This window comes from Coenobita brevimanus, chromosome 71 (genome assembly GCF_032717465.1).
Source record: "Coenobita brevimanus isolate Jiangsu-jjx chromosome 71, ASM3271746v2, whole genome shotgun sequence".
Classification (NCBI taxonomy): domain Eukaryota; kingdom Metazoa; phylum Arthropoda; class Malacostraca; order Decapoda; family Coenobitidae; genus Coenobita; species Coenobita brevimanus.
The window spans coordinates 51,784,089-51,811,171 of NC_137024.1; the positions used below are offsets into that span (position 1 = coordinate 51,784,089).

Sequence of the window (27,083 nt, forward strand, 5' to 3'; positions counted from 1 at the left end):
TGAAATAAATTAATGTTACATGTTTCAAAATGAATTCAAAAATAAGGAGAACACACTCACTCGCTCACTCAAAAGCTAAACTCTTAAGCCCAGGAAAATACGAAAAGAAATACTGGTCAGAAAAGTGCGGTAAGCGGAATGGACTGGGCGGCGTTACTGAGGAAGGACACTGCCACACTCGCTGATCATCTCGCTGGCTCACACTAGGTGGAGACTTCAGGAACCCTCTGAGGAACGACCTGGTTTCACGGCGTTTCAATCCTGAGTTCAAATTGTGAGAGAGAGGCGAGTGTCAAGCCGCACTTGCTAACGGCTAGAATGAGCGAAACACGCCCATAACAGATCACTCAGGCGGAGGTGCTAATGTCGCGCACAAAGACGATCACTTATGAAATAGTAAAAAATGTCCTGAAAAACTCTCCCGATCAGGTGAATATGTGGCGGTTGACATAGTGATAAATACTGGGATTCCACTAGAATTGGCAGTTTCCCACCAAAGTTTAATGTTACGAGTTTGTTTAGATATATGATCACACCAACTCGTGACATTATGCCCCATCAAAAATGAAACTTTTTTTTCTCAGGAAAAAATTTCAATATACATAAATATAAATCCTAACTCAGTCACACAAGATTCACACTGGTGTGTGTGTGCTATCCTGCTACAGGAGAAAGTCACAGTCGCCAGTGAGTGAAAAAAACTCATATTTACGTTAATAGAAGCAAGCTTGAGGGAAAAACTCCATGATGACGGTGAAAAATCCTGTACTCAGGTCAAACTGAGTGAAAAGTTCGCTACATTTACATTAACAACTAATTGTTATGTAGCGTGATGTATGTAATACACGGTGTAGGTGTGACAGTTGTGGTGTAACTGTACCTACGTGTAAAATTACATAATGCAAATCAGTAATAAATGATGATGACGAGGCAGAAGAGAAGAGGCAGCAGCATGCGTCAGGGACGATCATCTGTTCTGCACGGCAGTGCTGCACCTGCCAGCTGCACCTGGGAAAGGAATCAAGATGGAGCATCAAAAGTGTCATTTCTCTCTCTCTTTCTCTGCCTAGCAATCAGTACTTATGTCGTTATTAACCAGGAAACGTAGTCTTAGGATTTACAGATCTCTCAGGACCCTTGTAGTTTACTGGTTAAGCTAACTTATTAACCAGGAAACGTGTCAGTTCTTGAATTGCTCAAATCTCATAGAATGGGCAGTTTACTGGTTAACCTAACATTATTAACCAGATGTGTCAGTTCTTGAATTGCTCAAATCTCTTAAAACGGGCAGTTTACTGGTTAACCTAACTCTACACTTATGATTAATGACAGGAGCTGAGAATCGCTACGCAATCTCGGGCAGGTCACGTTTTAACACCCACCTTGGGTGTGAACACTCCTGTGGATATTGTGCATTCTCCGGGAATCCTCAGAGAGGCCCACAGCTCGAGACGTTCCACAAGGTAATTCATACACAGCCTCGGACTGTCTCTGCGGGGTTCTCAATCTTCCCCCTTAACTTATGGTATACATGTATATACAGGTCCTGGACATAGTGTGTCCTGTGGGACCAATGGGCAAGACATCAGCAATTACTGGTACACTTTTAATTGGGAACCAGGCTGGTCCTTGGATTACTCAAATCTCTGAGAACGCCTATCTTACGGAACCCAGTAAACAACAGTTGCCCGTGTTAGTCAGCAGTTAGCAGGCGAGACATCAGGTCTGCACCTACGTTATCACTTCCCTTGATGTATCTCACAAGAAGGTTAAACTGCTGTAAATACAGTGTCCAGCGTGTCAGTCTTGCGTTAGCCGTCTTGGTCGTGCTAAGACTAGTGAGTGGCATATGATCAGTTTCCAGATTGAATGGTGCTCCATATAAATAATAATAATATTTCTTAACACCATCAACCACAGCCAAGAGTTCCTTCTCAACAGTACTGTAATTCCTCTCGGCGGGTTTTAGCTTACGGCTGTGGTATGCTACTGGGAAGATTCCACCTTACAAAGAACTGAATGCATCAAAAACAGTAGTACCAATAGCTAACTCTTCAGTTGACACAAGTGAAATGCCTGAGGTAATATCAGATGTAGTAAAAATTTCTTTTAAAAATATGAAAAGAGGGAAGGCTCCGGGAGAAGATGGAATAGTAGCAGATTTACTGTTGGATGCAGGAGTAGAAGTACAAAACGGGCATGCTCACTCATTTACTCAATGTATAAAAAAAAAAAAAAAATCCCAAAACATGGTGTAATGGAATCGTTATTTTACTTTACAAAAAAGGTGACTCAAAAGATGTTAGTAACTATCAGTCCATTTGTTTATTATTAGTCATTTACAAAATATTCACTAAAGTACTTATGAACAGAATAACAAATTTGAAGGAAAAGCAACCTCATGAACAGGCAGGATTCCAAAGCAGGTATTCGACTACTGATTATCGACACACAGTGAATCAACTAATTGAGAAAACTACAGACTATAATAAACCACTGTGCTCACCATAACATGAACCTTGTGGAATGCAGGTTGAAATTTCCCTACTGCTGCAGTTCACAATCCTCTAATTAGGGGATAGGGAGAGATTTAAGAGTTTACTTGACATTTGCAAGGATGGTTATAGCCTCATAGGTTTTGTTAAAGTGATGACCTACCATGGCATTTATCAGAATGGTTGTACCCCACAGATGTTATAATAGAGACTTGACCAGATGAGGCAGTAGATGAGGCTAGCTTTTCCATGTGATGTGGAGTTGAGAATGAAGAAATGTGTGAGCCGTGGTGAGTGAACATTTTGTTGAAATTCTCTTGCGTCTGTGCTTTCTTTTCCCGCAATGGATTGTCCCCACCAAATATCATCACCATCATCATCATCATCATCATCATCATCATCATCATCATCATCATCATCATTGTCGTTGTTGTCATCGTCATCCTAGCACTGTTTCATGTTAAAAAACTGGATTAGAGTCCAGAAATTGGGTTATACAGTAATGGCAAAAAAGTATGAAAACAATCTATCCCTCCTCAGATATCAATGGTTATTATACTGTAGTTAGGAATTTGAGATGATGATGTTGATGTTTATAAGATAATGATGTTTATGGTGATGATGATGATGATGATGATAATGATGACAATTTATCTTTGGGGAAACAGGAGAGTGAACACAACCCATGAATTTCTTCCTAACCAGATAAGGCAACCAGGAGGAGGAATGACAATGAGAATATGGGAAACTTCCAGTTTTGCATTGGAATACAATTGGCAGCCCATCTTGCTTATCTTTTAGCAAGAAGGTAGCCTCATCCTTCCTGTTGTTCATAAGCAGGGTACATTTATGGTACCTCCTCTTAGTTTGTCTCAGAAGAAATCAGAGGCTGCCTCATTATTATCCACCCTGTTTGAACTTTTGAAATGGGGTTGTGATGGGAATGATTAAAATAATGCAATTATGATGATTAGAGTAATCATAGTCAGTCAATCCTTGAGCAAAGCACAATTGAATAATGCGTTTTTGTGCTTACACGCTCAGCATAATGTGACAGGTCATAATCATTCATTCATTCATTCATTGCCAGACGCCATGTATCCCAAACGGGGTGGCCAACGGCTTAGAGTTAATTGTTTTACAGGGAGGGGCACTAATCCTCCACCAACCCCACTTTACACGTAGGGATGCCAACAGCATCTGGTGTTCCCAGGCGGTCACCCATCCAAGTACTAACCAGACCCAACATTGCTTAACTTCGCTGACCGGACGGGAAGCGGTGTACTCAACGTGGTATGGCCGTTGGCAGGTCATAATCAACTTGGAGAAAATATTGAATGTATGCAAGAAGGGTCAGCTGGCCAGGTGATGCAATTTGCAAGTCATGTGAGGTGATGTTGCCTGCTAGACTTGTCATGGTTGGCCAGCTTACATCCAGGTACAGTACATCCAACTCTGACGAAGAAATCAACTCCGTTGTTTCAGTCCTGGACATTGAAGGATACGACTTAGATGTTGAAGAAGGAAGTGCAAGAGCAGCAGCATCTTAACAAAGACAACAACAACATTGGGGGGAGGGGAGAGAGTGCTGTAGAGCTATACATGAACAGCACATGGGCACCCACCCTAACTTTTGTTTTTATTAAAGCCATATTAATGCCATTCATATTCTTTGCTCCCTACGTGTCAGCAAGTGGGTTGGTGGAGGGTTAGTGTCCCTCCTCGTAAAACAACTAACTCACAAGTCAAATGGCCACCCCTTACGGGATTATGGGGTCTGGCAGTAGATAGATAGATAGATATTCTTTATTACAATAGTTATATCTCTCAGTTTTTTACCTGATGGTGGGTATAAGTAGGGGGTAATTTATGTGGGGTAGAGTGGAAAGAAAGGGTGAAAGTGAGAGTTTTGGAAAGTTACCAGAACACACTGTATCGTTATACTCTACACGCAAACGTAATGTTTGATTAATGTGTGTGTAAGTACCGCTGCCCATGCCCAGTCCATATCGTCCGTGTTGCTTGATGACTGACTGTATTTTTCTGGTGCCTAGGTAAAGGAGTAGCTGCACTGACCTTGGATGAGGACTATCAGAAGCGACGACGTGAGGCCATGCACCGAAAACCAGCTGATGGCATTGAGAGTTTGGCACGTGGTGGCAAGGGAATCGTCACTGTTAGTACTTACCTTTTTTGCTATCCTAGCTTATTATTACTTTTTCAGTTGTCTTGCCTTTTTGCCTTTTAACCACAATGATATTTATATATATATATATATCCATTCATCCATCATCCAATCCTACACACAGCACGATAGTCAACTGCGTGGTGCAATCAGTGACATCCGCAGCAGGGCCTAACAGCAGAGCTGGTTTACTCCTGCCTCATCATAATAGACCCATCCCCTTACCCGCACCTGATTGATCGGCTGATCAGACAAATGCGAGAGAATATCCCCTCAGGGCTGTGTCATCATTATTCATTCAGTTTTTCTCCATTCATTTGTATCATGCACAGCCACTCTTCCTTGCTCAACAGACATCCCTCTTGCATCCAACTCTCTCTTCACACTGTCCATCCATCCTGTTCGTGGTCTTCCTCTTAGCCTTACACCTCTAACATCACACCTGGTTATCTTTTTCACCAATCGCTTATTATCCATTCTCTCCATATGCCCAAATCATCGCAAAACCCTCTGCTCAATTAAATCAGCCATCTCCCGCACAACTCCAGTTCTCCTTTGCACTTCATCATTTCTCACTCAATCCATATGCATCACTCCACACATACTCCTCAGACACCTCATCTCCATTACATTCAAACTTTTCCTCTCTGCTACACCCATATTCCATGTTTCAGCCCCATATAACACAGTTGGTACCACAACCCCCTTATATAGCGTTCTCTTTACATCCATTCTAAGCGAACGACATCTAAACACTTTTTTCATTCTTCCCAGCACCTTTCCTACTTCATTCATTCTAAACTTCACATCTGCATCTATTCTTCCATCCACAGCAACATGTGACTCTGAATACTTAAAACACTATATCTCCTCAAGCAACTCACCTTTCAAAACTATATTCATCCTTCTACCATCTACCAACCTCATACACTTCATCACTTTACTCTTGTTCTCATTTACTTTCAATTTCCTCCCTTCACACACCTTTCCAAACTCCTCTACCAACTGTCTCAGTCTCTCCTCGGAATCAGCCACCAGTGCAGTATCATCTGCAAACAGCAGCTGCTTCAGATTCCACTCTCTACCATCAACATTCACCGGACTCAGACCTCCACCTAACACTCTTGCATTCACCTCCTGTACAACACCGTCCATAAAAATATTAAACAACCATGGTGACATTTCACATCCTTGCTGCAGGCCCAGTCTCACGGGAAACCAATCACTCACGGTATTTCCCACTTTTACACATGCTCTGCTATTTGCATAAAAACTTTTCACTCCTTTTAGTAACCCACCATCAAGTCCATACAATCTTAAAACAGTCCACAAAACCTCCCTATCAGTTCTATTATACTCTTTCTCTAAATCCATGAATGCCCAAAACACATCCTTACCTTTCTCTAAATACTTTTCACACACCTGTCTCACAGCAAACACCTGATCCACGCATCCCCTCCTTCCCCTAAAGCCACACTGCTCATCATAAATCACTCTCTTTGTACCCTCACTAACTTTCTTAATTAACACTGCTATACACCTTACCTACATTACTCAACAAACGTATACTGCTAAAGCTAGTACATTCATACTTATCACCCTTACCTTTATACACTGGGACCACACAAGCACTTGCCCAGTCAATTGGCACCATACTTTTCACAAAGCACACATTCAACAATCTTACTAACCAGTCAACAATAGTCGTTCCACCACCTTTCAGGCATTCCACAGCACATCCATCCATACCTGCAGCTTTTCCTGTTTTCATCTCCTTTACTGCCTCCTGCACTTCCTCCTTCGTGATCAAAGAATCATTCAACTCTCCCAACACATTTATTCCTTGCACCCATCCATCCACCACAATCTCAGCCTCCCATTCCTCCTCTACATTTAACAATCTTTCAAAATACTCCACCCATCTCTTCCTTACTGCATCCATCTATGTTAACATCCTTCCATCCTCTGCTTTTACTCGCTGTTCTTTCCCAGACTCTCCCTTTCACACCCTTTTCACCTCCTTCCAAAACACTTTCTTATTCTGTTGAAAATTCTCAGTCAACTGCCTACCCCACCTCTCATCTGCTGCCACTTTAGCATCACGTACAACTTTTCTCACCCTATTCCTCTTTTCCTTATACCTCTCATATGACACCTCATCCTTCCGCTGCAGCCACGCTTCATATACATGTCTCTTCTCAGCCACAGCCATACTTACTTCCTCGCACCACCATTCACTTCCTTTTCTTACACTACCACCCACTCGTCTCACACCACACACCTCTTCCGCATGCCCCACCACAGCACTCTTAACCTATTCACTGCGTCAGTGTTTGTTTACATGTACATCCCATGTGCGGCAGTTTTCAAATGTTTAGAAAAAAATATTAGAAAAAATAATATTGTCAAAAAAGACAGAGAAAAAAATCCTGAGTTCATTGGTATATAACACAATATAGCAAACAAAAAAATTACCTCTGATACAGGTCCGTGAAGTAATAAATATTCCCTGTGTGGTGGTGCCAGGCGAGCGATGTGTAATGGTTGCACTGTGTTGTCAGTGTCAATGGTACATTCAGATAAGGTGTAAATCAGCATCTGAACCATCATTGTCATCATCTAACAATGTATCACTGTCATTACTACACTCATTCAGAGATTTCATCCAATATTTGCTTGGGCTACTGCTAGCGGCGGCATGGAGAAGATTTTGTACCTTTTCCTTTGGCATTTTGTAGGTAACTGAGCTGAGCTCTGCACCTCTTAGAAATGCATAATCTATGTATGGCATTATTCTATAGGGTGCCATAAATAGCTAGCTGATTTATTTTGTGCCATTTCTGACAGTGGAATTTTTGAAAGCAGGAAATAATATATGATACAGCTGTAGTGAGAGCCATTTGGACTCAGATATCATATATGATACACCTGCAGGCAATGGGTTAAACAACTGCCATTCCTCCTCCACACATCCATTTTCCTGATTTTCACTGCGTTCCACTCATCTTTCAATTTCCCTTGATACTCTATCATTTTCTCTATTTTATCCAACTCACTTTCAAAACCTCCCTGCCACACCTAATTCTCCTTGCTCTCACCCATCTCTTTCCTACTCTTAACTTTCCCTCCACCAAGTAGTGGTCAGACATACCTCCACTCTCCCCTCTCAGAACTCTCGCATCCAGCAATCTTCCTATTACATTCCTGGACACAACCACATAGTCTGTCAATGCTCTGTCAACAACCCTTCCACCCTCCTGTCTTACCCATGTGTACATATAATTATCTTTCTTCTCAAACAAGGTATTTCCAATCACCATCTCTTGCTCAACAAACATCCCTATCATTTGTTCCCCATTTTCATTTCTTCCAGGTGCACCATGCATACCAACTACACCTTCAGCTGCTACATTTCCAACCCTGACATACAGATCTCCCTTTGTTACCACATTCAGAGTTGCACCAAAATTCTGCAGACACTCAGCAACATCATTCCAGAAGGACTCCCTCTCTTCATCCCTTTCACTACCAGGCCCATATGCACTCACAAACACCCACAACTCACGTTCAAATTTCGCTTTCACCCACATCAGACTCGATGACACCTCTTTCCTTTCAGTCACACATTGCTGTACTTCTGGACTCACTAATAAAGCCACACCCTGTCTTACCCTTCCTCTATCAACACCTGACAATCTTCCATTCACACTTCCAAACATAGACTCACCTTTCCCTTTCATCTTTGTTTTACTCAAAGCTAACACATCCATCTTTCTTCTCACAAACATTCTCGTAATCTCCTCCCTTTTAGCCTCAATCGTACTCCATCCATGCACATTCATAGACCCAATCTTCAGGGTACAGGGATAACTCAGTCCCCCATCCCTTTCTCTGGCCTGTCTCATTTTAGGAACTAAAAAACAGAGGAGGGGGTCCCTAGTCCCCTCACCCCACCCCTTTTAGTTGCCTTTTATGACACACAGGGAATATGGTGGCAGTATTCTTCCTAACATATCCTGGCCGCAGAGTAGTGGTACCATCCCATAGTGCGGCCAGATTGTGTTCCCCCTGCCACAGGGTGGGGGACACAATCTATATATATATATATATATATATATACATACATACATACATACATACATACATACAGTAGGGCCCCCATTTATGTGACAGTTTGGTGGACAAACAATCACGCATAAATGTAACCACAGGCCTGATGGGAAAAATTTACTTTGGTGGACAGACAGTCCTCACTTTAGGGGTTAGACTTATGATTACCTATTCTCTCTTCATTTGTAGAACGATACTCTTACATTTCCCTCCTCGACTTAGCGGCATGATAGCAGCCAAACAATATGCAACTCAGACTGTGCGAAAATAAGCGAAATTGTGCGACCGGCAAACAATCATGAGGTCAATGGAAGGCTAGCCAGGGACAGACTGAACACTATATTCAAATGGTGGGAGCGACAGAATACCACCCAACTCTGAAACTGACTCACAAGTGGCACAGTAGCTATGTGCAGCCAGTTGGGGGCAACTCCACTCATGCACTAGTGATGGGCGATACTCACTTTTTCCGGTAATCAGTTATTTCAATTACTTTTGTGGTCAGTAATCGATCATTTTCGATTGCATTTACCTTAAAATGGATATTATGAATATATTGATAGAGAATAAAGTATAAAATTTTATGATCTTCGGTGAACTCTCTCTCTTTCTCTCTCTCTCTCTCAGCCCAGCGCCAGTCAGACCACCACAGCCTCGCATAAAATGATGGAGTGCACGCATAATTGCGTTTCTTCCCGAATTTAGGCCACTGTGTGTAGCGAGCCACATAAAATGAGTTAATTTCACATAAACTGATAATTATTGAATGAATATTTTGCCGTTCGCATAAATGGAAAAACGCATAAACTGAACACACATAAATGGGGGCCCTACTATATATATATGTGGTGTGGATGTGGATGTGATAGGAAGCGTTATGAGGAACACACTGAGGTGGTTTGGCCATGTGGAGAGGATGGAGGGTGAAAGACTGACGAAGAGAGTGTATGTGAGTGAGGTGGATGGGGGAAGAGGAAAGGGGAGGCCAAGGATGAGATGGAGGGATGGAGTGGAGAGGTATATGAGAGAGGGGTGTGTGAGTTGGGAGCAGGGCAGTGAAATGGCGGGGGATAGGGCGACTTGGAGGCGATTTATTTGTAGCCACCCCTTCGTCTTCACTCAACAACACAGTATCACATGCAAACAACAGTACAGGGAGTTTCCAAACACTATCCTCTCTCACCAGGGCCACTCCAACATCCACTACCCTGCCTTGTACCTCTTTTATTACCCCATCCATGTACAGATTGAACAACCATGGAAACATGACACATCCCTGTTTCAACCCAACCTTCAAAGAGAAAAATTCACTCAGTTCACCATCCACACGCACTGCAGCCTTAGCACCATCATACATACTCTTCACAGTATTCAACAACTTCCCATCTACTCCATATATTCTTAATACTTTACACAATCTTTGTCTATCTACCCTGTCATATGCTTTCTCCAAATCCATGAAAGCCGCATGGAACTTCTTTCCCTTCTCTAGAAACGTTTCCACTAAAGATCTAAGAATGAATATCTGATCTACACAACCTCTTCCCTTCCTAAAGCCTCCCTGTTCTTCTCCAACTAATTCCTCTGTTCTTTCTCTAACTCTGTCAATAAGTATCCTACCATACACTTTTCCTATTACACTGAGAAGACAAATGCCCCTATGATTACCACACCACTCTTCTTTTTCCCTTTTTCCTTTGTACAAGGGAATAATTATACCTGACTTCCAATCCTCCTGGACTCTACCTTCCTCCCAGGTCAATCTGCACATCTTCCACATCCATTCTACTACTATCTCTCCCCCATGCTTCAGCATTTCACCACACACTTCATCACTTCCTGGGGCTTTCACAACTTCCATCCTACTTATTTCTTCCTGTCTTTTCACCTCCCTCCTTCTCCAAGCCATTCCCCAGCCACTTATACTCTCATTACTTCCATCCTCTATGTTCAACAATTCCTTAAAATGTTCTCTCCATCTGCTCACTTTTTCTCTCTTCTCCATTAGTAATCTACCATTTTTATCTTTCACTCCTCTGCTAACTTCACTTCCACCCTGTCTTACTCTCTTCACCTCTTTCCAGAACATTTTCTTATGGTCCCTCGATTTTACACTCAAATTCCTTCCAAATTCCTCATCCACTCTCTTCTTACTCTCTCTTACTAATCTTTTCACCTCTCTCTTCCTTTCTACATATAACTCTCTTCCGCCTCTCTACTTCTTCCACGCTCCTATTTCTCATCCGTTCATTGTATGCTTTCTTCTTTTGTGCCACAGCCTGTCTCACGTCTTCATTCCACCACGCTGTTCCTTGCACCCCCCCTCCGTCTTCTCTTCATCCCACACACCACATCACATGCTGCATATATTTCTTCAGTGAATATCCTGTACACACCTCCCACATCCCCCCTCTGCTCCAATTCATATTTGGCCAATTGTTCCTCCACTTTTCACTTATATTCTGCCTTTTTCTCATCCTCTATAACCTTTCCACTCTCCTTGCAAATAGTCTTTCTTCCTGTCCTTCCCTTTTTCTATTTCTCCATCTTATATATACTGTATATACATATATATATATGTAGTATACACAGCTGGGCACCTCCGCAATCACTTCTGCAATCCTCAGTTTCCACAATAGTGGACTGCATTATTTCATCTGTGTAACAGTGATTGCAGCATACTCATCCGAAACTTGTGGTATTGCATTGCGGAAGTAATTCCACAGTCACAATCCTGTCCGCAATCTTCCACGTGGCAGTTAGTGTCAGTTAGTACAGGCTATAGCATGACTCATGAACATCAAGCTTGAGCAGGATTCATGGCCAGCAGTGGCAGCGGGGGAGGTGTCGCTGCGTCAGTTAGCAGTAGGGATGGGTGATACCAGGAGAAATGAGTTGATACAATACGATTCAGTATACTGTAAGCCAGCACAGCAGTAAATTTTGTGATAGCTAATTATGCACAGTTGTTCCACAGCGTGACAAATGACAGTCATAAGGGCTAATGTAATGGTGATCACTGAATATACTTTTTTTTATGGTCTTACTGAGTTATTATTTGCAAGAGTAAGCACATTTCTATGAATTATTTATTTAAGTTCTATGGATTGCATTCTGCCTCTGGTCAGATTGATTTTCCCGAGTGGCACAAAGGCTATTTCTTTTCCTTGTAATATTATTTTTGTAATAATGGATATGATTGTATTATTATAATATTAGTTCTACGGTGCGAGTGGATGGTGAGCTGAGTGAGTTCTTTTATCTCAATGTGGGACTGAAACAGGGGTGTGTAATGTCTCCATGGCTGTTTAATATATATATGGATGGGGTCGTAAAGGAGGTACAAGGTAGGGCAGTGGATGTGGGGGTGGCCCTAATGAATGAGGGTGAGATTTGGAAGCTTCCGGTGTTGCTGTTTGCTGATGATACAGTATTGTTGAGTGAAGATGAATGGGAGTTGCAAGGTTTGGTGAATGAATTTGGGACAGTGTGTAGGAGGAGGAAGCTGAAAGTTAATGTAAACAAAAGTAAAGTTATGGTGTTTGAGAGGAATGAAGTCACAGAGTGTGCAGTGAGGTTGGATGGTGAGGATATGGAGAATGTGAGTGCATTCAAGTACTTGGGTAGTGTGATGAGTAAGGATGGAACTTTGGGGGATGAAGTACGTGGAAAGGGTACAGCAGGGAAGGAAGGTTGTTGGCACACTGAAAGCAGTGATGAGAAATAGGGAGGTGAGTATGGAAGTTAAGAAGTCACTGCATGATGGTATTGTGATCCCTACCCTGACGTATGGAAGCGAGGCGTGGACCTTGCAAGAGGGGAACAAGTCAAGAGTGAGAGCAGTGGAAATGAGTTACTTGAGAGGAGCATGTGGAGTGACATGGAGGGACAGGTTGACGAATGAAGAAGTGAAGGAATGTTGTGGGGTAGATGTGGATGTGGTTGAAAAGATTAGGAGAAATACACTGAGGTGGTTTGGACATGTGGAGAGGATGGAGAATGAAAGACTGACTAAGAGGGTGTATGTAGGTGAGGTGGAGGGAGGGAGAGGGAGGGGTAGACCGAGGATGAGGTGGAGGGATGGAGTTGAGAGGTATATGAGGGAGGGGGGTGTGAGTTGGGGGGAGGGGAGTCAAATGGTGGGTGACAGAGTGACTTGGAGGCGTTTTGTCTGCGGCCACCCTTTGCGGGATTAGGGCGTCGGGCTATAGATAGATAGATAGATAGTATTATGAGAGACTGTTCTCCCAGGGGTCGGATGTCATGAAGGCCAGAAGGGCAAGTCTGACCTCGGAGAACTTCGAACAATTGGCATTCATGAAAAGGAACATGGACCTGCTCAAGATAGAGTTGTTCTCATTTTTGGAGGACTCAGACTGATTGGCATGTGGGGGTGAAGAAGTGTCAAGTGTCACAAATGTGAACTTCTGAACTTGAACTTCTGAATCAGTGAGGACTCAAAGAAATGGTCTGAATAAAGTTATGAACGGAGTCACTAGTGAGTAGTGTGGGTCACAGTGACTGAGTGTCACTGTGGGAAATTAATGTCTTAAATAGATTGTAAATACAATAGTTCACCACATTACCAATCATTTTACCCAGTGTTTGTGCACTTTGTATTGAAAATTGTGAAACTGGATTGCGATTGCGATACTGAAGTAATGGAAATATACATTCCAAGTTAATTACAGAATTGCGGTAGTGGAAGATAAGGGTCAGAGGTTGCAGAATTGCGATTGCGGAGTTGAATTTTAGATTGTGGTGCCCAGCTCTGACCTTGTAAATGGATCTGGCCCAACCAAGTCACTGCTGGATATAGGAGAGAACCTGAATGATAGTGAAAAAAGAAAAAAATGGGAAAAGCCTCAGAAGCAACAGGCAGTGAAGGCTAAGAAAAATAAATTAAACATGATCAGAGTTTGTCTAGTGGATCTCAGAGAAACCTAAACTTCCTGATTGGTGATGGTAGTTTCCAGTCACAAGAGTCTCATTTCTGAAACTTTTGCAGAGGTAGCAGTAAGGCAAGGACTTTCCAGATGCTAAAACAATGAAAACTGGTGGAGAAGTTAAGATTATTTGGGTAAAGTAAAAAGGGACTACAATAATTGTGTAGGTTACTGCCAACAACCTCTTCCTCAGGAACAGCAAGATTGGTGCCATAGAGATGATTATAGGCGATGCCATGACTTGAGCTGATGAGATAAAGCCCAGGACAGGCTGCGGCAGGATAATGGGCATTTTGACAAGGGTGTCATCTGGTGATTATGCTATCAGTAAAGCAGTAGGCATAAATTTCAGGCTAGATGACTTTCTGCACCCAGCAAGGAGTGAAACTTGTTGACCCATTTGGGAAGTTCTGTGAGTGACAAAAACTTTGCCATCATGTTGGTATACATTTAAATGACTGTGGGAAGGCTCACTTTGGTGATATTAATTAGCATCTCTTTAGTTTGTTCATTTAAAGCATGCTGTGGTGGCAAGTGGTCCATGCTGCAAACATCAACAGATTCCCCTCCAGAGTCAAAGAAATGGCCTTAGAAAGATAGAATTCCTTTCTCAGAAAATACTGGAGGCTCTCCACTGGAGACCATCGAAGAGAGAGAGAGAGGTGACTCTGTGTTACAGAAGGACTCTGCCTCATTGGAGGGATGTATCTTACAGCAGTTTGCAGACTCTGAACCCCAGAGAACCAATCATGTTCCTCAAGTTGGGGAATCATAGTTGCTGAAATCTTCTTCTGGTGGCAAGCAAGAAACTTGCCCAGGAGAGAGAAAAACTCCCTCCAGTTAAACCACTGCCTCCAGGAAACAGGGACAGCTAAGAGATTCCAGGAAAATGCTGGAATTCCTTCAGATAGTTTTCTTCAGTGCAAAGGCAGTTAGAAACAAATTGCCCAAACTCAAGGAATTCACGGTTACAAAACATTTTGACTGGGGCTATTACAGAGTCATGGATTCATAGTGACAGTAGAGATTTTGTTGGAGAGATTGAAATCTAGAGTTACAGAATGTTTCATAAAGACCCTGCTACATGAGATGGGGGCAGGATTTTAATGCATGCCAGTGACATACTAACTCCTGCTTGCTGTAAAATTAGGTCAGACCAAGAATTATTAGGTGTGGACCTTCATCAAACACAGTGTTTAATTTTTTTATACAGGCCTCCTCATCAGCTCACTGACAAAGATGAAGATTTGTACAGATGTTTAAGCAGCATAGTTAGTGGTAAAACATCTGTAATTCATGGTAACTTCAACTGTCATGCAAACTGGGATGACAGAACAGCAGATGCTGAAGTTAGATGTCTTGTAGACTTTGCCTATGAAATATTTTTCTCCCTGTGGATAAATGGACCAACTTGAGGCAGTAGCAGCCACTGGCCATAGCTGGTGGGCTGTGGGCCTCTGATCCAGTGCCAGGACTTGGGGCTTTTCAGGTGAGCATACCCTGTGGTCCATCTCCCTTATTTACCAACCGACCATGTCAAAATCAGAACCAAATATAAGTAAGCCAGAGGAAACCAAATCACTCAAGGGGTAAAGAGTGGCTTTTTGGAATGTGCATAGTTTGAAGGGTAGAGACGGAAGAAGTGCTGGAGACAGCAGGAGGTGAGTAGATATATGCTGCTTGCAGGAAATTAGGTTCGGGGAAGGGTCAGCGAGGATGATTATTGGGAGGACTGTAGGTATATCCTATTCTGGAAGGAAAATGTGAAGAGATATTGTGGTCAATAAGAAATGAGTGGAATGTTTATGAATGTAATGAGAGTAATGAAAAGATTGTAGCTGTGAAAATATTGTTTTGGTAAACCCATGATTACAGTTATATTGGTGTATATGCCACAAGTTGGCTTGGATGATGACGAAAAAGATAGTTTCTGGGATGACTTGATATGTATGGTTGATGGTATGGGGGATGGTGGGTATTTAAATGGTTATGTGGGTGCAGCAGCTCAAGGATATGAAGGAGTGCACTGGGGATGCACATATGGTATGAAGAATGCAGAAGGACAATGGATACTCATCACTGGGAAGGCAATGAACATGATTGTGGACAATATGCTTTTTAGGAAGAGAGTAGGAAGATTACATGTGAGACTGTGGGTAATAGTAGCCAGATTGATAATTTCCTGGTCAGGAGGGCTAATAGGAGGTTAGTGAAGGATGTTAAAGTTATAGAGAGAAATGTGTGCAGGAACACAAATTACTAATAAGTGAAGTGGTGCAGTCATGAGGCACAATACAATATGTTTACATCAGGCGAAAACATATCGCATAACAACATGTCGTATAATGTGGTCGATATAACATGGATTCATTAAGGATAGGGAGGATGCCCTTGACCATGAAACCTAAAAAAATCCCCCCCCCCACCCACCCACCCAAAAAAAAAAAAAAAACTCTGCCACCCACCTGAAGTAGGTCCAAGGCTGGTCCAAGTTATCACTAAGAGTTCTTCATGAGGCTGGAGGACAGCGGGAGGGCCTGAATGATCACTTCAGGTCCTCAGGAGAAAGTGAAGGGAGATTTTCAAGCTACAAGTTTCACTTATTTCACACAGTAAAGTTCGCTCTTGACCGTCATATACAGCGCTATTTGTAGCATACAAGTGTGGCAATAACAATGGTGTTGCAGTGGCCTTATGCAAGCGAGAAGGTTAGGTAACTCGGAGAACGCAAAGGAGATGATCACAGATGCTGGAGACATCAGTGAGTGGGCAAACAACACCGGGTCTTCAAAGGGTTGGTGCAGAAACTGCCACCTGCACAGAGATCCGAGATGGGGGTTCTGCACATGTAAACACTGGGCAGTCATGTTGGTTCAGATAGCTAACTGTCAGCTAGCCTGTGTCACTGCATCTGCATGAGGTTCTTGGAGGTGGCTGTCATAATTATAGTTCAAGTAAATTTGCGATCATTTTTTTATCATAAGTCCAATAAAAGGTCTAACTTTTAAATTATCAGTGTAGTGATTTATCACACAATGAACTGACATATAATGAGACTTGACTGTACTAAGTAACATGGCGGTGGGATGAGGGTGTAGAAGCCACACTTAAGGAGAAAAAAAAGACTTTTCTGAGAATGGAAAAGGGATAATAACAGAGAAAAATACTTGGCTGCCAAGCATAGGGGCAGAAAGGAGGTACAGTACAGTATACAGGACAAAACCTAAGTCTTAGTGACTTTTACTGAGTAGCCTAAATAGTGCCAGAAAGAAGAATGTGGAATTTAAAGTGTCAGATCAGGTGAAGAGAGAACAAAGGAATATCATAGATGTGCTCTGTGTGAAGAATGATGTAGTAAGGGTAGTGGTGGACAGTGAGGATAATATACTTGGAGAGAGCATTAAAACCAGTTGTTGAATGAGGAGTTTAAGTGGAACAGAGAAGGGTTGGAGTCAGCAGATCCAGTGTTTGGTCCTTGGCCTTTGACTGATGTTGCTACTGTGACCAGGACAGCAGGCAGGATGCAGTTAGGGAAGGCAGTGGGTGTGTTTGGGTTAACTGCTGAAATGTTAGAGATCTCAGGAGATAGAGGAGTAGATTTTAATTAGTGATTTGATAAATTCAGTTATACAGTATGTTAGTGTGTTTCCCAGATGAATGGCTGAAGAGTGTGATTGTTAATGTGTATAAGGGGAAGGGCGATCCCCTGGAAAGAGGAAATTATGGAGGCATAAAACGTTTGGACCAGATAATGAAGGTAATGGAGAGAGTCCTGGAAGCTATGATAAGGGAAAGAGTGAACACTGATGAGATACACTTTTGGTGTGTGCCAGGGAAAGGGATCACTACATTTATTGTCTGATAGGTTCTGGAAAAATACATAGGAAAGAAGACAAAGGTCAAAGATGTATTTGTTTTTGTTGATTTGGAGAAGACCCTACGGAGGTAGTGGAGTGGGCAGCGAGAAAGCGTGGGATCAAGGAATGACTGCTTAGAGTGGTTATGGCTATGTATGTGGGTGCTCACAGCCAGGTGAGAGTGAATGGAGATTTGAGTGATGAGTTTTCCATGAACACTGGCATGCATCAGGGATAAATCTTATTGTTGATTGTGGTGCTTGTATCTCTCACATGACTTCAGAAATGGACTTCCATGGGAATTGTAAGCTGATGACTTGGTGCTGATTGTGGAGAATGAAAGGGAGGCATAGAAAATATTTAGGAATTAGAGACACAGAATTAGGCACAAGGGTTTGTGAGTAAATGTGGATAAACAAAAGTGTTATCTTGGGCTGGTGGTGGTACTGTCAAAGCAAGGGAGTGTGACAGTGTGCAGTTTGCCACAAGGATGTAGGGAATAACTATCTTGTGCATTGTTTATAAATGGGTGCATAAGAGGTGTAGTAGTATTGGAGGTAGGCTGCCAAATAATGCCCATTTTGCATGTGCAATATGTTGGGAAGAGCATGTAGAGATTGAAAGGCATGGAAGGGTTGATCTTGCTGGAGAGTCTCTTTGGTGTGTGAATGAGTTTTGTTAGTTGGGGGACATGTTATGTGCTGGAGGTCGGGTTGGAGCTATTTTTGTGGCTAGGGAAAGGAGTAGTTAGAGAAAGCTCAGGGAGCTGTTGCCTCGCCTGACATTGAGGGCTTTCCCTCTATGCTAAGGAATCCTTGTATGTGGCATATGTTAGGAGTATGATGATATTGTATGGTAGTGAGACCTGAACAGTAAAGGAAGAGGTAATTTGTAGGCTCAAACATAAATTATAATGATTAGATGGATGTGTAGTGTGTCCTTCAGTGTGATGCCTGGGGGGGGAGGGCTATGATTGTGACTGAAGACTTGAGAGGAAAGATGGGACTTGAATGTATTGGTGTTTTGATGAGGAAGGTTAGACTGAGATGGTTTGGGCATATTTAGAGGATGGAAGTTGACAGTTGGGTTTGGGAAGGTGAGAGGTGTAAACATCAGGGATAGGGTTGTGAGAAGCAGACCAAAAAAGTCCTGGAATGAGGTCATAGAATGTGACCTTAGGGATAAGGGACTGAACAAGGAGGTTGTCAGAGATAAGCAACATGGAGAGTCACCATTAGATGATCTTGGTCAATGCATCAGAATGTGTTGGAGCATTAGGTGATCATAGTCAATGCATGAGAATATGTTGGAGCATTTATAAATGATGTGGCTGTATAACTCCTTAGTACAGCTGTTTGTGGAGTATGCTATGCAGGTCTGGCCATCTACACTTAAGACATAGATTGACTTGAAAGAGTTCGAGCTAGAGCTACAGTACTTATTCCATCCATTAGGACACTGAGTTAGCAGGATTGCTTGAGGGCTCTGGGATTGTTTTCTTTTGAAACTCATACACTATGAGGCCATCTCATTAAAGTGCGAATTAGAGATGCATTCCCAAGCATATACAAAGAATCTCCTTGGTATGGACCACAAGGTCTCTGAGATACCATCTTTTTATTCTCTCTCTCTCTCTCTCTCTCTTTTCTGAGATACTATCTTTTTATTCTCTCTCTCTCTCTCTCTTCTGAGATACTATCTTTTTATTCTCTCTCTCTCTCTCTCTCTCTCTCTCTCTCTCTCTCTCTCTCTCTCAGCACCCAGGGATAATGGAGCCAAGAGATGAGCTACACAGGCAAGGAAGATACAACTTAGGTAAAGCAAACTTTACAGAATTGAGGACATTTTTTGAAAATGTGGATTGGAGAGAAATCAGAGAAACAAGAGAGATACAGAGGAAGTGGGATATCTTTCTAGACTTCTATAATACGGTTATGGAAAACTGTGAAGAGAACTGAAAAAAAGACAGGTTCAACAAAAGTGTATGACAGCAAATAAAGAATGGAACAAATGGAGAAAGGGAAGTAACAATAGAACAAAGGAAGAATATAAAAGAACTAGAAATGAATATACATGATTATGTAGAGAGGAAAAAAGAAACTTTGAAAAAGGTATAATTGACAAATGTAAGGAAGAACCTAAATTGTTTTATAGGTTTGTTAATGGCAAATTGAAGCAATAAGAAGGACTTGATAAGCTGAAAGTAGAAAGTAAGGCTTATAAAGATGCGGTAATGCAAGCTGACATAACACAGCTTCCAACCAGTTTTCACTAAAGAAAGTGATTTTTTTGGAGGGGGAGGGATAAAAGTGGAAGTACAGGAAGTGCTTACAAATTACTGGAAACTCAAGATGTAAGGAAGGCCCCAGGACCTAACAGAATCTCTGATAGGATACTAAAGGAATGCAGAGAAGTTACCCTTGTGGAATTTTCCAAAGTGTGACTCCTGTTGTCAGACCAGAGAGTCACCACCCAGGAATGTCTGGGATTCCTTGGCATCCCCTAGACAGAATCTACTCATGTTTAACTTGTTCCCTTGCTTAACCTTCACTGCATGTTGCATCTGTAGCTTTCTGCATTTTTCATTTTTCATTCTATCATTTAGGTTCTCTCCCTGAATGAGAGAGAGGTCGTGTCCATCTTACTGCATGGGTATCTTGAATGGTCATACTGGCAAACTGACTGTTGGACATTTCATTGCTCAAAATGTGTGGGTTACCATTGAAAATGGGTTGAGTTAGACTTTTATAATGCCATGTAAAATATGTTTTGTGCAGAAAGAACCCATGCAAAACCAGGTGTACTGTATATATTTCATTACCAGCACTTCCATTCATCTTATTTTTGTTTATCATTGATATACTGCTTGAGGGTGAGGTAGGTCTTCCATCTGTTCTGAACTGCTATAATTTAGTTTTTGGCACCTACACCTCAAAGGGTTAATATGGCATTAGCTATTACTGATTTGTGTGTCACTTATGCAGTAACATCTTTCAGGGTGTCGTTGATGGTGTAACTGGAGTATTTACTAAGCCCATCGATGGAGCACGGGAGGAAGGAGTGGAAGGATTTTTCAAGGGAATGGGCAAGGGAGTTGTAGGACTTGTTACACGACCTGCCTCAGGAGTTATTGACTTTGCCAGTGGCTCTTTTGATGCAGTCATGAGGTGAGTCACACAGAATCATCTGGAAGATTGTGTTTAGTTACTAGTTGTCAGATGAATGAGATTACAGTACAGTACAATCCCAGTTATCCGGTTACCAGGCAACCGGATTTATCACGCAACCGGAAAGATTAATGCACCGGCAAATATATAAATACAGTAGGACCTCACTCTAACAGATTAATCGGTGCCCAAGCCACTCCAAAAAAATGAAATTCTGATAAAAGTGACATCTGGACCTCCCCCTGCTATCCTGGACTTTTTCCAACATATCAGACATTAGTCCAGATCACACTATTGTTTTTTTAAGCTGTTTTCACTACCCCTGCAGTACTGTACTGTATTATACCATCACTACAATAATCATATTGTATAATATATATAATAATACTGTACTGTACACAGATAAACATGTCTTTTATTTACCTGACTGTGGTGTACATAGCTGAAGTGGTCAGGCAGTCCAGACTGCTTCTGGCTTTATTGAACTTTATCCGACATAAAGGAATTTTGTTCGGTAGTTCCTTGATTCCGATAAAAGCAAATTCCGGTCTATTGAAGTCGGTTATATCGAGGTTTTACTGTAATGTCACAGCGTGTCCCAATTTGATTGGCTGCCCCTGCTTGGTTTAGTCATGCGAGACTGGGTGAAGTCAGGCGATGTGACGTGAAGGCATTACCGGTCAAGGTCATTTCCTAGTTAATCCCATTTCTAGCCCTCCTCCCTCCTCTTTCCCCTCTTGAGATTTAGTCACCCTACACACTTCCATTCAACAAATTACCAGTCAGCTTTCCACTGCCAGTCAGTAAACAAGAACTCTCTCTCTTGTGTTATCATGTTGTGATTAGTGATTTGTACTCTGTGATGCCTAAAGTGCAAACTAGTCTTAACCTATGGATCGCGAGCCACAGCTTAGGCTAGGTAGCGTCGTGTTGTGAGCCACAGCTCAGGCTGTGCTGGCCGTGCATCACTGTAAACAACTCGACCCCTACACACACACAGGGAGTCAATCGAGGCAGACGTTCGACATCAGCGCTCCGTACCGAACCAACACGGCCAGTGGCATTACCTAAATTAGTATCTTTGTATGAGTCAAGCTCTGTACCAGGTTAGACTAAATGATTTTTCATTATTAAAAGGAAAAAAATAATAAGTTAATCAAGACTTGTTCAAACAGGAAAGAGAACCAAGACGAAAGAATGCCCTGAGTCAGCTGAGGTTTGTTTAGACTACGGCAACACGGGGATTGTAAGTACATACTCTGTACTTTTAGTATTGCAAAATGGATACATACTTTAGTAAAGCAAATTTGGAAAAGAAAGGGGATAAAGGTAAAAAGCAAAATGATGATTTCTACCAAGAACTGGTTGAAGTGGAGACTCACAATAGACTGGTTGGACGTGTACACAAACTAGAAATGGCTTTCAAAAATGAAATTGATGAAATAAAGAAGCAGATGCACTTGCAAAAGGAAGAAATAGAAAAACTAGGAAGGGAGGCCAACAAGAAGACACAACCATCAGTGAACTAACAGTGGAATTGAGTACACTTAGGAAGAAAATAAGTGAAATGGCAAGTACAGTAGTCAATCACGAGAGTGTTATGGAAGAGTTCAAAAATGACACAGAGACAATTAGGAAGAAAATAAGTGAAATGGCAAGTACAGTAGTCAATCACGAGAGTGTTATGGAAGAGTTCAAAAATGACACAGAGACAATTAGGCAAGTAAGCAGTCTTATAGACCAGAGCAGTGATATTGAGGAGAAGATAACACAGGTGAATGAAGCTGTGCAAAGCTACAAAAATGATGTGGAAACCACGTATCCTGAAATGGTGAAAGTAAAGAAAGACTTAGAAACAAGGGTGGAGGAAAAAAGCATTAAAAAGGAAGTGAAAAGAATAATGCAAAACAATCCAAAGTTAGTCAGAGATTCAGTAGATATAAAAAAATCTATAGTAATCACTGGTATAGAAGAGGAAGAAATAAAAAACAAGATCACAAGAGACAAAAAGGAGATGGCAAATGTAATGAACTTACTGAAAAAAGTATCAGAGGAAATCTGTAGTAAAGACATAGAGGAACACAAAAGGTTAGGGAAATACGGGAAAAGCAAGACAAGACCTCTAAAGGTGACTTTCCAGAGTGTTAACACTGTGGAAGAGATACTAAAAAATGCAAAGAATCTTATGGAAAAATAGGAGTTCAAAAATGTATGGATAAAAAGATGCCTAACACAAGAGGAACTGGAATTACTGAAAGAGAAATGGGAGGAAGCAAAAACAAAAAATGAGGGAAGATCAGAGGAGGAGAAGCAGAAATTTTCTTACAAAGTAATAGGATTGCAGGTACGAAAGTGGTACACAAACAGGATGGAATAAAAAGGAGGAAGGTAGTAGAACCATGTCACGACAAGTATATAAACAAGATGATAAAGTTGATGTACTCAAATGTGGATGGAATGGTATCTAAATTACTAGAGATGAATGATTATGTCAGAGAAAATGAACCATAAATAATATGCCTAACTGAAACAAAATTAACACCAAGGATATCCAATGACATACTAAACTTAGAAGAATACAATATATGGAGAAGAGACAGAAGTTTAAAAAAAGGAGGAGGAATTATAATATTAACTAAGAAAAATCTAAAAGTCAATGAAATAAAACTAGATATACCATCACAAGTAGAACTGATTGCAGTAGAGATCAACACATCTGAAGGTAAAGTAATTGTTGCCAATTTATACATGCCACCCAGATCAAACACATGGGAAAGAGATGAATATGAGGACCTGGCAGGGAGTACAATTCAAAGTTTAAGATCATTACTACATAAAATGGAAGAAAAATCAGAAAGAATTATACTAATTGGGGACTTTAATACAAATATAAATTGGAATACTCTAGATATAATTAGCCAAGAAAGCTGTTGGGACCAAAAGCTCCTGGATCTCGTGCAAGAGTTTTTCCTAACGCAACATGTGAGGGAAACCACCAGAAAAAGAGGACTTGATGTACCTTCAGTGCTAGATCTAATATTTACTAGGCAAGAAAATGATATTGACAGTTTAATATATCACCCTCCACTCGGCAAAAGCGATCATGCAGTACTAAATTATAACTTCAGGATCGCATATGACATAATAAACAGCAATGACAATTACAAAAAGAGCCAAAACTATAAAAAGGGAATTTATCAAGACCTAAAGAAGTATTTCTTAGAAGTTGATTGGGAAAATGAGCTTAGAGGACAAGATTTAAATGCTGTATATAAAAAATTCTGTGAATTTTATGAAATAGGAGTCCAGAAGTACATCCCACAGCACAAAGAAGCAGATAAGAAAATACAGAAATGGTTCAATACAGAATGTAAAGAAGAGATTTGTTGTGGAATAGATACAGAAGACACAATAGTAAAAGGGCTTATAATAATTACAAACAGGCAAGAAACGATCATACAAGAATAAGGAGGGAAGCCCAAAAACAGTTTGAGGAGGATATAATAAATAAAAGTAGTGATCAACCAAAGCTGTTTTACAGCTATATCAGAAGCAAAACCAATGTAAAAGATATAATACAATCAATTACAGACGAGGGAATTGCTTATACACAAGAGAAAGATATTTGTGAAGCACTAAATAAGAATTTCCAATTAGTTTTTACGGAAGAAAAAAATTTTGAAAGGGACTATGTGGAACATGCATGTCCACACATACTACCAGATATACAAATAGCAGAAAAAGTAATACAGGAGGAGTTAAGTAGATTAGACAGAGGAAAAGCAAGTGGTCCTGATGAAATTTCATGTTGGGTACTATGAGAATGTGCAAAGGAGTTAAGTAAACCATTATTTTTGATTTTCAAGAAATCCTTGAGTCAAGGTAAACTACCTGATATTTGGAGAAAAGCAAATATTGTCCCCTTATTCAAGATAGGAAACAGACAAAATCCACTCAACTACCGACCAGTATCACTGACCAGTGTTGTAAGCAACGTATTAGAAAAGCTTATGAGAAAAGCTTGGGTAAATCATCTAGGAGAACACAGTATGATAACAGAAAGACAGTTTGGTTTCAGAAAAGGAAAATCATGTGTTACTAATCTGTTGAGCTACTATGACAGAGTAACAAACACAATACAGGAAAGGGAAGGATGGGTGGACAGTATCTATTTAGATTTCAAGAAAGCTTTTGACACAGTACCACACCAAAGACTTTTATGGAAACTGTACCATCAAGGAGGAATTCGAGGCAAACTGTTTTGTTGGATGCAAGACTTTCTCATAAAAAGAGAAATGAGAACGGTACTAAGAGGAAACTACTCATCATGGAAAGAAGTGACTAGTGGAGTACCACAGGGTTCAGTGCTGGCACCAATCATGTTTTTAGTGTATGTAAATGATATAAACAGTAACACTGGAAATGAGAGCTATCTGAATATGTTTGCAGATGATGCAAAAATACAAAGGAGAATTACTAGCACAGACTCTTGTAGGGAGCTACAAGAAGAATTAAATAAACTTCATGAATGGAGTAGTACATGGCAAATGGAATTCAATGTGGACAAGTGTCATGTAATCAAGTTTGGTAAAAGTGGAAAAAGACCTGATTGGGATTATAAGTTAGGAAATAAAACCCTATACACATCAGAAAGAGAGAAAGACCTAGGTTTGATTATCAATAACAGACTATCTCCGGCTGACCACATCAGCGAGAAGGTACAGAACATGTATACACTGCTTGCAAATATGAGAATAGCATTCACATACATAAATGAAGACATGCTAAGAAGGATAATAACATCATTCATTAGACCAACCCTGGAATATGCATCAGTAGTCTGGAGTCCTCATCTCAAAAAGCACATAGACAAGATTGAAAAAGTTCAAAGGGCCGCTACAAGATGGATACGAAGCTTAAGGGACCTAAGCTACGAAGAGAGACTAAATAAACTGAATCTACCAACGCTACGGGAGAGAAGGAAAAGAGGTGACATGATAATGCTTTATAAGTGCATATCAGGGAAGGAGAAAATAGACATAAATGATTACTTAACATATGGAGAAGCATCAGCAAGAGGACACTGCAAAAAACTGCATAAGAAGTGCTTGAAAGGGTACAGCAGGGAAGAAAGGTTGCTGGTTCCTTGAAAGCAGTGATAAGAAACAGGGAAGTGAGCATGGAAGTGAAAAAGTTACTACATGACAGTATTGTGATACCAACTCTAACGTACGGAAGTGAAGCTTGGACATTGTTGGAAGGACACAAGTCAAGAGTGAGAGCAGTGGAAATGAGTTATTTAAGAGGAGCCTGTGGAGTCACGTGGAGAGACAGGCTGACGAATGAGGATATAAAGGAGCGTTGTGGTGTGGATGTGGATGTGATAGGAAGCGTTATGAGGAACACACTGAGGTGGTTTGGCCATGTGGAGAGGATGGAGGGTGAAAGACTGACGAAGAGAGTGTATGTGAGTGAGGTGGAGGGGGGAAGAGGAAGGGGGAGGCCGAGGATGAGGTGGAGGGATGGGGTGGAGAGGTATATGAGAGAGGGGGATGTGAGTTGGGAGCAGGGCAGTGAAATGGCGGGGGACAGGGCAACTTGGAGGCAATTTGTTTGTGGCCACCCCAAACGGGATTGAGGTGTCTGGCAATAGATAGATAGATAGATAGAAGCATCAGCAAGAGGACACTGCAAAAAACTGCATAAGAAGAGAGGTGATAAAGACATAAGGAAATTCAGTTTCCCAAACAGAGCAATTGATGAATGGAATGCACTACTGAATGAAATAGTGTGTGCCAAAACAATTCACAAATTTAAGGATATGTACGATAAATATGGTTTAAGACACGGGACAGTACGAGCTTGACTCATTCCTGTAACGATACAATTAGGTAAGAACAATTAGGTAGGTAAGAACAAACTTATGTATGGCGCTACGCAAAGATGGAGAGAGAGAGAGAGAGATCTTTTTCATTTCACCAGATGATGCCCTGGATTTTTACCTTCAAGTTTATAATAAACAAGAACAATTTTTTTTTTTTTTTTTTTTTTTTTTTTTTTTTTTTCACTATTCCGTATACGTGGTAAAATTCCCGATTATAGCACGGGCATTTGGAATGCATCTTAACGGATTCCTGCCGAGGACACAACAGACAAAACAATGACCAAAACCCATTCGGCTCGAAAGAATGTATCTTACTACAGCATTGAAATTTAGCCTAACACTGAATACTTATTAATATTGTATTTTAGAATAAATAACAATCGTTTTGAAACCCTTATAAAGAGTTAATAATTCTTATGCCGAAAAAACTGTGATGTCG

The 27,083-nt window shown here is 41.1% G+C and overlaps 1 protein-coding gene and 1 non-coding gene across 2 annotated transcripts in view; one reads left to right on the forward strand and one right to left on the reverse strand.

Annotated features, from left to right (window-relative positions):
* Positions 1 to 27,083, forward strand: part of Vps13 (vacuolar protein sorting 13C) — a 1,164,731-nt gene that overhangs the window by 1,084,237 nt on the left and 53,411 nt on the right. The window contains exons 72-73 of the mRNA XM_080277871.1: positions 4,550 to 4,671; positions 20,591 to 20,760. Coding sequence (XP_080133997.1) covers positions 4,550 to 4,671; positions 20,591 to 20,760 — 292 coding nt within the window. The remainder of the gene's footprint in view (positions 1 to 4,549; positions 4,672 to 20,590; positions 20,761 to 27,083) is intronic.
* On the reverse strand, positions 3,684 to 3,802 carry LOC145406963 (5S ribosomal RNA). Its single transcript, XR_013898629.1, has one exon. It is a non-coding gene; the product is annotated as a 5S ribosomal RNA (ribosomal RNA).